Genomic DNA, 12,389 nt, shown 5'->3' with positions numbered 1-12,389 from the left:
AGCTATTTTACATGATTTAAAAAAAAATGCAAAGCTGCTGAAATGTGTCCCCTCACATCCCATCCGTAAATATCCCGACGACTGCTTCCCTATTCGCCGTTTGACTTTTGTAGTTTTTTGGACTCAGCGATGCAAAGGCCTACCCTCATTTTTGAAATATGTGCTGCTCAGTGAACCCTCGCCTACCCATCTCTGAGTTTGAGAATGATTACACGTCCACCTCCCAAGTGGCGACGTGCGCAACAGGTGTGGGCGTTGCATCTGTGTCAAGTCGTCAACACTCATTTGTCTCAATTTCGCTCGCCCTCGCTCTCTTTCTGACTTTCTCGCTCTCTCTCTCTCTCTCTCTCCCTTCTGCAGTTTTTCACCTTCGAGCAGTACAAGAAGCTGCTGAATTTGACCCCTTTGTCTCCGGGCCTTGTGAGTCTTAACATACACACGCACAAGCACCTGAGTACACTTTCGCTGGAAAGATAAACACACACACACACACACACACGGAACAGGAAGAACATTGTACACAGTGTCAGTGTTTCGTCTCACCTGCTGACGGATGCCAAGAATAATTTGCACCATGTCCAACGCAGAAGTGGTTGGCCTTCATGTTTTCGATGTGGTTTCTTATTCGAGTGCGAGACAATTTTGCACAAATTTATGACCGACATGCCTGCCAATGTGGCTGAATTATTTTTTTTTTTTTTACTTTTTTTTTTTTTTTACTTTTTTTTTGTTTTGTTTTCGGGGCTTATTCGAGTGCGCGACAATTTTGCACAAATTTATTACAGACACAAACCTGGTGTGTTGTTTAATTGACAGAATGTTTCCCCTTTATGCCTGCCGATGTGGCTGAATTTTTTATTATTTTTTTTTGTTTGTTTGTTTTCGGGGCAGGGGGTATATTTTGGAAAAACTCGCAAAACTGCAAAAATTGCAAAGTGGTGAGGCAAAACTGTGTGTGTGTGTGTGTATTAATATAATGCATGTAATAATGACATATTTTTTTTATTAATTTTTTCATGTGTAAAAAAATGGCACTCACAAATTTTACAGGTTTATTCAGTTCATTCAATTTTGTTTTTTCATTGCAAAAAAATAAGCATTTTTTTTTAACAATTTTCTTTATTTTTTTTTCAAACAGAAATTCGCCACTTTTTGATATACTGCAACAAGAATTAACGGGCACAAAAAGGGGATTTAGTTGCCGTTAAAATCTTTAAACGACAAGTCCTCATGCGGACTTTAATCTCATTTTGTGCACCGTCAAAAACAAAGCAATTTATCGCTGGATTTCCCCATTTCCCGTTTACTATCCCAAATTTTTGGCGTGGGCTCAAAAACGCAAAGCAAGATCGGGCATATTTGCGTCTGAGCGTCTCACCCGTGTCCGCCGTCGCCGTTTTGCAAGTATGGGCGGGTGCGCGGCTACTCGGGTGTCAGCCGTGACGAATGGCGTTCCGGCACCGTCGACGTCCGCCCCGGCGCGTCGCACATCCTCCACGCGCTCGCGTGTGTTTTTACAGCCATTGGTGGAGGGATGTTTACTTGGCGCGTCCATCTCCGCCTCCTTTAACTCCAGAAGCCAGATCAGAACAAATACGGCGTCTTTCTTTTGCAAATTTGTGAAAGTACGGAATTTGAGTTAAGAAAGTTACAAGTCTGGAAAAGTCCGGAATTGGAACCTAAAAATGAGAATGTCCTAAAATAGAGCAAACATTTAAAATCCGCTCGAAATGAACTGGACTCGAGTCTTGAAAAAGGTTCCAGAGATGACGTACGCTCTCTCTTGATTCCACGAGAGAAATTTTGTCCTCAAACGTACCACGGCAGTTCTCTGGTTGAACTTATTTATTTTATTTGAAATTATTTTTTTATCTAAAAAAAAAAAATTTTAAAAAACTTTGAACATGAGTGTTAAAGAGGCATTCATTGAACTTGTGTTTATATTTTTAAATTAAAGATTACATTTTCAAACTCATTTAGTACCGTTGACGGAAAATACGTTTTTTTTTTTTTTACTCGGCTGGTAGTGAATGAGTTCAAAGATTTTAAATTGCATAAAATTTAAATTTAAAAATAAAAATCTGAATAAAATTCTGTGCTTTGAAAGTATTTTTTGTTTTATGAAAAAATAATATAATAAAGTGCACCAAAGATTAATTGCATGATTGTTTTATTGACATCATATAACTTCTATTTTTTTCTTCTATTAATTTATTTTTTTTAACCCAAAATGATCTCAATGTTCTAATTGGTCATAAGGTTCTGGGGAAGAAGTTTGTCATTTTGTTCTGTCAAATGTGTTGGAACCTTGCCTGCCTGTCGTTGTGTGGCGGCTGCAGCTGAATGCCTTCAGCGTGATTAAGGACGACGCGGCGGGGCAATAAGACCATTGCAGAAATGCAAACGGCAGCGGCGGCGGCGGCCTGTGTAAATATGGCGGCCGAGGGCATGTCTGAGGAGGATGGCTCCCGGCCGGGCCTCTGACAGCGGGATGAAGAGGGCAGGAAGAGTAATGAGCTCTCGACACGTTCTTGACATGCTCCCATTACGCCAGCGCGTGCACGCGCCGTCTTCGTGCAAATACATGCAGTGTTGCGACATCGCTTAATTTCAGGTCTGAGGTGAACGTTTGCAGTTTGGATGTTGTGTAACCAGCGATAATGATGGCTTTTAATCGTCGAGATATGATTTAGACGTCCAACGTGATTTATTTTGTCTTTGCATATTTGTGGAAATTACTCAACTTGCGGGGAGGGGGGCTTGAAGGTGACTCTTGGGTAACATTTTGGGGAATAATACAGACCAAAAAAAAAAAAAAAAGGATGATTTGCCGATATCTCAAACTCCCGGAGTATAGCGGCATCCACTTTCAAATACTTAATCAATGTCAAATATTTGGGGCCTCAAGTATGGGTGTCTGCTATCGACACAAAACCAAATAAACCGGTAGCAGCCCGATACCGATACCTGGTATCAGTACTCGCCCATCTCTTAACTCTTTACGCCATACGCTGATTCCAAGCCACTGCCGGGATGAAAATGAATCGGTTGCGTCAGGAAGGGCTTGCAGGTGTACGCGTGACTCACTGACCGTGAAAAAGTTGTTCTTCCTAGAAAGTGTCAGCAATAAAACGGGTTTTATTTTGAAACACAACTTTTCTGATTACCTGGTAACCCGTTTATTGGTAGCTTTGGCTCACCAGTGTGGGTCGTTTGTCACCCCTTGTTGGATTAAAATCTTGATACTGGGTCAAATCCGCAACCCAATTCACTGGGTATGAAGAACCCAGCATTGGCGCAGTCCCTTTTGGATCCAGAACTAGGTTAGCTATTTCACCCAAACTGGATTACTGTTCGCCTAGAATATTTATTTTTATTTTATTTTTAGTTTTTATTTTATTTTATTTTTGTTTTATTTTTATTTTATTTTATTTTTATTTGTTTTTATTTTATTTTATTTTTATTTGTTTTATTTTATTTATTTTTATTTTTATTAGTTTTATTTTATTTATTTTCTATTTTTAATTTTATTTTATTTTATTTATTTTTTTAATTTCATTTTATTTTTTTTAATTTATTTATTTTAATTTATTTTTGCCAACGCTCTAAAACCCCACCCGGCATCTTCCAGGCACTGTCGGCGGCAGGACTCGGCGCAGGTTTGACCGAGGCGGTGGTGGTCAACCCGTTCGAGGTGGTCAAAGTCAGTCTCCAAGCCAACAGAGACGCCTTCAAACAGGTGCGTGAAATAAAATTCGCAAATTTTTTAATTCCATGAGAGACGCTTTTCCATTTTGACAACTTTTGAATTGTGGGTCCGCAGCAACCGTCCTCGTTCGCTCAGGCGAGACACATCATCAAGACGAATGGCTTCGGCCTGAAGGGTCTGAACAAAGGCCTGACGTCCACCCTGGGCCGCCATGGCGTCTTCAACATGATCTACTTTGGTTTCTACTTCAACGTCAAGGATGCGATTCCCGCGAACCCGGTAATGTGCCAAGTCCAGACTCGCCTTGCGTGTTTTGCGGATTTGAGCTTTTTCCAGTTGAGTCCTGTAGGTGTCCGTAGCTGCCGTTTCAAAAATGATCCAAGGATAATAAGCCATTTCTGTAAAACATCCTTTCCGCGATACTTCAATTCCTAGCCGCTATCTGTCACAAACCAGGATCAAAATGCATCTGAAAGTGTGCCAGATATTTCATCGCTATTTAAGTGAACTTTTTTTTTTTTGCTTTGCTTTTAAGTCTCTTGAAATATTTTGCTTGTAACCACTTTTAATTATTGTTCGTTTTTTTTTTGTTTTTTTTAGGTGACACACTTGAAATGCGCTAAATCCGGGGTGTCAAACTTGAAAAGTCAAACTTGAACAAAGCCGCGGGCCAGCAATGGACAAATGAATCTTTTAAAAAGGACCCGAACGAGATTTGCTTTAACATTTAATATGGAACAAGCAACACGTTTTACTATGCAGTATATAACGTAATAGTTCAGATGTGCAAAATCAAACTTAAAAAAATCAATGACATTCATTTATTGAATACAATTTGAATAATAATAAATGATTATTTTTAAATTAAAAAAAACAATATTAAATCAATCAACCATTCAAGCCCATATCTCGGAGTAGCAAGAAAAAATGTTACTATTGTCTTATAGAATGTAAAATGTCATCGTCGTCATTTGGTGTAGCCTCGTGGGCCAAATATAATGACACTGCGGGACAAATTTAGCCCGCGGGCCAGAGTTTGACACCTACGCGCTACCCACAGCACCGGGCTGCCGCTAAATGGTGGCATTTTTGCCGCTAAAATTTGAGACGGTGCGATTGAAATTTTCATCTACTCATGCCAATGCAACCACTAAATTTGCAGATTTATTGATTTATTTATTTATTTAAATTCTATTAATATTTTTTTGTTGCTGACAAACTTCTGCTCCACACTTTTCATTTTATTTGCATCAAAATTTTCTGTGCGCCGCGTAAGAAAATTTAATCTGGAGCCGAACATGTCAGATCAGTTTAAGGACACTATGGAGTGGCTGTAGAAAAAAAATAAATAAATAAATAATTACACTTAATCACGTTATAAAAAGCCCATTTATATGCAAAGTTAAAACCATCCACATTCGTTACATTCGGTGTCTCTACAGTAAGCAAATAAAAAAAAAAAAACGATAATAAGTGCTAGCGGGCTAATGTGGCTAACTGACGCTCGCCCGTACGGACTTTTAGAACTCCAGCGTACGAGCACGGAACACGTACTTTCTTTTTGTCCATAAACGTTGTTTTTTGTGGAACGCAAACTGGTCGGATTAACTCGGAAGGACTGATTGGAAGCGGACAACTGCGCTTGATTTTCGCTTGACAGTAAGAACTGGCCATCCGAGGAATTCATGTCGTTGTCTCTGACAAGTTGCCCGGCCCGTTTGATGGTGGCGCCGCTCCAAAGTCAATCAACAACGTGACCCGATGATCTCTTGGTACAAAAAAAAAAAAAAAAAGCAGACTCAAAGTCAGCCGAGCGTGCTCCGTGGTGTCATATTGCCACTTGAGCGCTAAAACGAAATTTGTTGGCTCAGGGTTCTTAGGACATCGCTTGATGGCGATACTTAAGGCGCGGATTCATCAGCTGTGGCGTGCGCACCCCTGAGGGAGTGACATGAGATGAAAACTTTTTTGGTCATCATGGTTGCATTTCTTTGCGTAAACGGCACATTTGATTTGGTGTTTTTTTTTTTTTTTTTTTTTTTTTTTTTTTTTTTTTTTAAGAGCGCACACTGGTCAGGGGGGGTGCGCTAACTCTGTCATGATATTGAACGAGCGGTGTGTTATGTGCAGAAGAGAAGGGGTGCACCAGCTGTGTTGGAATCACGAAGAATGTGGGTGTCTTCAAATATTTTGTCCCTTTTCAAAGAAATCGATCTATCTCAGGTTCTGGGGGTGCGCCGGCTCTGTGGGATTGTTGAACAGAGTGCAAGGCTGAAAACATTTGAGAAGTTCTTTTGATTTTGTCTATAAATAAAAAGAAATTTGTTGCGGAATGTTTTGATAAGTTTGGTCAAACCTCATATGATGGTGTTTCAGAGGCCGGGATGTTGCTTAAATACCTTTTTCACACTGCACTTAGTCGAGCCACACCGTCGACATATCTCTTCATTGCGGATGTGCCGTGGTGGCACACCGTGTTATGTTGGGCGCCGTCATCCCTGCACCATGCCCCGCTGTGAACAACAAGAACACAAAGTACAGTGTGAAAAATGAAAAATTGATCGAGCTGAGGGGGTGCGCCAACTTCAGAATCTGGGATGTTTTGGAAAGAGTTCCAGAATGTGTGCGGGGCACACACCAACTCTGTCAAAAGTTTTGGGACATTTGTGATCTAATTTTTGGGGGGTGCCAAAGGGGGTGCGCGTCATAATAATTTTCTTCAAGGCTGTCTTTAGGGGACGCGTGTACCTCCATCGCCAAAGTCCAGTGGAAAGATGTTGGGGATTATCTGTTGATTTAGGCTGCCTCTTGGGGTGTGCTGCTGTCATTTGTAAAATAAAAAAAAATCTCCTGGCCAATTAGCTGTCAGAGCTCTCTTGAGTCTGGCCCCTTTTTCTTGAAGGCGGGGGAGGGTGGGGAAGGGGGGGGGTACAGTAATACGCCTGTGTGCCGAGTCGCAGCCAAATTAGCCAAATTGTCCCCATATGCCTCCCCAAGTCTGTCTACATGAGTCGTGTTTATAAATCCTCACGGCTCCCCCGAAGAACATGTGCTTCTGCTCAGCCAATCAGGAAGCACTCATCTAGCGCGCGCCCCCACCCCCACACCCCCCGCTACCATAAAATGATGGCGGCTTTCATGCCAGCTTTGCAATCATATGCCCTCTCGCCGCTACCATCTTACGTACAATCTCTGTACATGAGAGGCGTCTAAAGTCCGGACTGAGGAATACTGGGGGGGGGGGGGGGCGTTTGCCAAAAAAAAAAAAAAATTACCTCAAGGAAGTAGTTGGATTCTAAAAAGTAACTACTGATTTATTGCTTTGTACAGTTGCTAAATTAGATGACAAGTAACGTTATTAGCGACATTTAGCAACTAATTTAGCATTAGCAAGGCAAAGGCGTTTTTTATTTCACTCAACGTGCTTCACACAACCAAAATCAAAACACCTTCACGCATTTACAAACGGAAGCAAAGCGGAGAAAACGAAAATTGCTTCCAAAATTAACCATTAAATAAGACATTCGTAAACGTTTTCAAAAACGTAGTCCCCGCCTCCCAAAGACGTATTTATACGTCTTGGCCTTTTTTTTTTTTTTCGTGTTTCCATAACATTAGAACACAATATTCTGTTCAAATCCAGAAAAACGAATTTAGGGATTTCCTCCAGTGAAAATTTCTGGGATGAAATATAATATTTTCGAGGACCTTAATCCAAGGTGTCGGGGGAGCAAAGTTTTTAACGGGGATTGAAAAGTGTATCGGACCTGACTTCCCTTCTGTCGGCATCTTCTTTTATTTGTTTGCAGCATAACAGCTGAATACGGCTTCACCATGTTTACTTGTTTCCCAAGATCTCAGAACCCGACTTGGTTTCTATTCAATCTGCGTTGATTTCATGTATTTAGGACCCAAACCAGTCCGTGATTGATGTCATCAATTGTGTGTTGGCCAGGACCCCACCTTGGAATTCATGAGGAAGTTTACCATCGGCCTGGTGTCCGGAACCATCTCCTCCTGCGTCAACATCCCCTGGGACGTGGCCAAGAGTCGCATCCAAGGCCCGCAGCCGGTCCCCGGCGAGATCAAGTACCGCACCTGCTTCCAGACCATGGCGCTGGTCTACCGCGAGGAAGGGTAGGGACGAGCGAACATCGATATCGGCGCTCTACCCGTTTGCTTCGGGTTATCTCGGCGTCTTAGCTCAATATTTTTGATTAGGTCCCCCCAAAAAAATGTGGTGCGCATTTTTGGGCGTTTGCGGTAATGTCGCCAACACTCACGATGACGAGGACCTGCTGCGCTGAGAAGACGTCGCCGTTACGTTACGATGGAATCCGTCAATATCGGCCAAACTGAAAAAGTTGACACATGATGACTGACGTGTGGCCAAATTTTGCTTTTGGGTTGACGACGCCGTCGGTTCATCGTGATGGACTTTTTTTTTGTCAACATTGATTCTGGACCGAAGCTTTGACGCACGCTTCGAGAGTGATTGATCTTTTTTGTCAAGCTTGAGATTCTTCTCATTTCACATTCAGGTCATGTTATCGAATGAATCGCAAATGTTTTGTCAACGATGACGATGACAATGTCGTCCCGGAACAAAAGATTGACACATGGTGACGTCGTTGACGATGACAGCGATGTTTATTTTTTTTTGTGTGTCAGTGTCAATGTCAGACCAAAATGTTGCCAGATAATCACAAAATTTGATCACGTGGTCGTCAACTTTTTATGAGCATTAAGGGCGGGGTCATACCAGACCCAGAAAGTTGAATAAAGTAGCGAGGGACCTTTTGTCCACATTGCCGAGTACTGTACACGAGTAGACCGATATGCTTTTTTTTTTTTTTTTTTTTCAGGGCTGATACCGATTATTCGTATCCATGGAGGCCGATAACGGATATGTCAAGCCAATATTCATTGGTTGAAAATAAAGGGGGTATTATATTTTGAAAAATTACAACTCCAAAACTTGACTTAGTTTAGCACCTGTTTATTGAAAAATTTGAGTCATTTGTTTATTTATTATATTATTTATTTACCACAGCTTTTTTAGATTTTAGAAAATAGACAGCTTAATTTTAAAAGTAGAACAAAAAGTGCACGGAGCTCCCAGGCTTTTGTGCAATGAAAACAAACATTTCTTTAAAGTTTACTGCGACAAATCGTTTTCTATTTGCTGTGAGTTGTAGCAGAAATTTCGGCAAAGTCTGTTGTCGTGCGTGTGACTCGAGGTGAAAAAGCAAACGGGCAGCTTACTGCTCATTGGCTGCAACTCACTGCACAAGGAAACAATCAGATAGTACCTCGACCTAATCTGCTTCTGCAGGTAGGGTCACCAGCACAGCAGAGAGAGAGAGAGAAGAGTGTGCTACAGAGAGCCAAAATAAACCAACTTTTAATTTATCGGCTTGAAAGTTAAAAAAAAAAAAAAAAAAAGGCAGATGCCGATTATCGGCAAAATGCCAAATATCGGCCCCGATAATCAGCCTGGCCGATAATCGGTCTATCACTATACTGTACTGAAAAGTTGACACTTGGTGACGTTAACGTTGACAAAAACAATGGGTCAGACCCAAAAGTCGTCACATGTTCTTCGAGTGCTGGACCTTTTGTGAACATTGATGACAGTGGACCGAAAAGTTGACAGATGGTTACAATTTTTTTTTTTTGCCTTTTGCCAGCTCTGATGATGAAACTATCAAATTTGACCCCCAAAAAAATGGGCAGGGCTACATCGCAGTTGTTTTTCAACATAAACTTTTTGGTTCCGGGACTGCGCTGTTGTCAACAATGTCAACAAAGTGTAATTAAGTATGTAAGCATGTGTCAACTTTTGTTCAAGTACTTTTAGTTGGGATTACTGTACCAAAAAGTTCACCAGCGGTTTCATAGTGACAGTCCTTTTGCCAACCTTGGCGATGACAGTTGGCGTAGCGGATGAAAAAGTTGACACATGGTTGCAGAATCATGCCCCAATCCAGTAACACAACACAGTCCCTGCTAATTGGTGGTCCCCGTGGGGGACGTCGTTAAGCGCACCCTAACGAGGCGCGCCGCGCTCCTCGGGTCAATTTAATCAGACACGGGGGCAAGGGAGGAAGTGGCTCCAGCCTTATTAACGCCATCAGGGGGGGAGGCGGCGGCAGGGCAAGGAAGGGGTGCGCCGGGCCGCGGGTCACCTTGAACGTATTAAGCGGTCGGAACATCACGACCGCAAAGTCGTCCCCGCCGAGCAGCTGGCACGATGAGAGATGCGCCCCTTTAACGTCCCGACGGAGATGGCACGCCTCGTCTCAAGATCAGTCTTTTTTTAAAAACACACGCACCCCCTTCTACATCGCGACAGTGTTGGCGCACCCCCTCTCCCCACCAACACCCCCTCTTTTTCCTTCAACATTCCAAATTTTTAAGCCAATCACCCCCTTTAACATCCTGGTAGGGGTAGCGCACCCCCTTTCCGACAAATATTAAGCCACGCACCCCCTTCAACACCCAAACAGAGTCAGCCTTTCCCACATTTTTGTCATTCAACATATAGATGGAGTTGGCGCACCCCCAGCAGATTCAGTTTTTCTCCAAACATCCTGAAACTATTGGAAAGCCGCGCACCCCCCCGCCCGCAACAGTCCTTCAGCGAGATCAGTGTTTTCCCCAAAAATATGAAAAGCCACGCTCCTCTTCTGCAGCATCCAATTTAATGCTGCACCCCCATCTAGAGCTGCGTTTCTCAAAACTTTTATTTGCACACCCCTTTCAATTCCAGCCAGCGATGGCACACATTCTATTTCCCACCCACTCCCTCAGATATTTCCCAAATGTACTAAAAGTTTTCAACCCTCATTTTGAATTTGCGAACTTCACACCAGCCTCTCCTTCTCGCACTTGCAAGGGAAAAAAAACATCGAAAGAAGAAATTTGGGGGGGGGGGAATTCCCCAAAATATTTTTTTTATTCTTTAAAAATTTGCTACTCAAATTCAAGCACTCATAGCTTTATCAGTAATTTGTTACCTTGAAATAAGACTTTCATTTGTTTAGTGATCACATTTGTAACTCAAAACACGATCCCAAATCATATCTCCCCATTCAAATAAATGGTGATGCTGTTAATCCGTTCCAGACAGCACCCAAAAAATATCTTGTACTTCATAAAAAAACGCTTTTATACACGCACACACGCTTCCTGGTGGTGCGTTTGCTGCTGCTGTTGCCGGAGGAACTGCGGCTGTTGGGCAACTCGTGACTGTTCCTGTTTCCGTTTTTTTTTCCGTAGGTACTTGGCACTCTACAAGGGCTTGGTGCCAAAGATCATGCGACTTGGGCCAGGTAACATTTTTTTTTTTTTTTTTTTCAATTGACTATGCAAGCCACAGTCATTGTCTATTTAATTTTGACCACAGGTGGCGCCGTGATGCTGCTGGTCTACGAGTACGTCTCCGGCTGGCTCCAGAGGAACTGGTAAAGACACGCCGAGGTCAAAAACCCCCAGTGCCTTTTGGGACGTATTCCCGGAATACCTCGAATGGAAAAGGTATCTTTCTTTTATGAAGTCTCATCCAAATGCAGTAACACACAAGCCGTTTTTAAGGTCCACTCAATCAATACGTGCTAAACGCGTCATGCAGTATTTTTTATTTTTATTTTTTAAATGATCGTCCTTTCATGCTTTCTTTCAAATACTCAGGAGATAAGCTTTAGAGTTCACTGAGTCAATGAATCATCTGGAAAGAGCCATTTTTTGTAAACGGTATGCCAATATCGATATTTGCACTGTGAATGATTGAAATGGCAGGACTTGGGACCCATAAAAAAAAAAAAAAATGTTTCGGTGCCTTTTGAAGTAAATTGCCAAATTCTGTACGCGTCGTTCTAACGATGTCAACGTGGATCGCGACACACAAACTGTTTAGCGAGCTGGCTGATTTTTTTATTACTTTTTTTTTTTAACGTTCCAAATGTGAATTGGAAGATTTGTATTAATTGTCCTTTTTTTCCTTTTAATAAAATGGACGTGTTGCTCGTAATTTCCAAAGTACCAAAAAAAAAAAACACTTTTGATGACTTGTGTCACTCATTTGGGTGTTTTTGGGAGCACTTTTTCACACTGTTGCTTTTGATGTTGTTTGTTGTCACGCGCATCATTTTTAGTGTTGGAGATGGTCGTGTCAAGCAGAGAAAACATTTCAGTAATTCACCTTTCCTGATACGTCTTTTCTTTTTTTCTTTTTTTTTTATGTGCCAAATGTGAATTGGATCATTTGTAACATCCTTTTTTTTTTAAATGAAGAAAACTCTACAGCCAGCAAAAAAAAAAATTAATAAAACCACTTTTGATCACTTGTTTCCCTCACTTGAGTGTGTTTGGAGCACCTTTTTTTTCCTGGCTTTTTTTGTTGCATTTTTTTTCTTGATTTCAATTTCAAGCATCGTCCATTTTGGCGCTGTTGGTGGTGGTAGACGAAGAAAAGCAGCATTAAAAAAAAAAAATCTCCGCATCAGAGACGACATCAAAGTGAATTAATCATTTCAAAAAGAATTCTAAATTGAAAAAAAACTGGTTTGTTTACAGCAAAAGTCAAACTTTTTTGGGCAGTGTTAACCACCTTGAATTTGATCTTTTTATTATTTAAAAAAAAACAAAAAACATTTAACTCATGATTGAACTTGATGAC

General features: G+C 41.5%; 1 protein-coding gene across 2 annotated transcripts in view; it reads left to right on the top strand.

The window, feature by feature from the left end:
- The window catches only part of slc25a21 (solute carrier family 25 member 21), an 82,932-nt gene extending 70,905 nt beyond the window's left edge, over positions 1–12,027 (top strand). For both annotated transcript variants that reach the window (XM_088292334.1, XM_088292376.1), the window contains 6 exons: positions 361–420; positions 3,632–3,739; positions 3,824–3,988; positions 7,665–7,846; positions 10,991–11,043; positions 11,118–12,027. In XM_088292334.1, the coding sequence (XP_088148460.1) occupies positions 361–420; positions 3,632–3,739; positions 3,824–3,988; positions 7,665–7,846; positions 10,991–11,043; positions 11,118–11,179 (630 nt within the window). In that variant the 3' untranslated portion in view covers positions 11,180–12,027. The remainder of the gene's footprint in view (positions 1–360; positions 421–3,631; positions 3,740–3,823; positions 3,989–7,664; positions 7,847–10,990; positions 11,044–11,117) is intronic.
- The last annotated feature ends 362 nt before the right edge of the window (positions 12,028–12,389 follow it).

This window comes from Idiotropiscis lumnitzeri, chromosome 1 (assembly GCF_059441095.1).
Source record: "Idiotropiscis lumnitzeri isolate Australia: NSW breed Sydney's pygmy pipehorse chromosome 1, RoL_Ilum_1.0, whole genome shotgun sequence".
Lineage (NCBI taxonomy): Eukaryota > Metazoa > Chordata > Actinopteri > Syngnathiformes > Syngnathidae > Idiotropiscis > Idiotropiscis lumnitzeri.
This window is presented reverse-complemented; position numbering and strand designations above follow the sequence as displayed.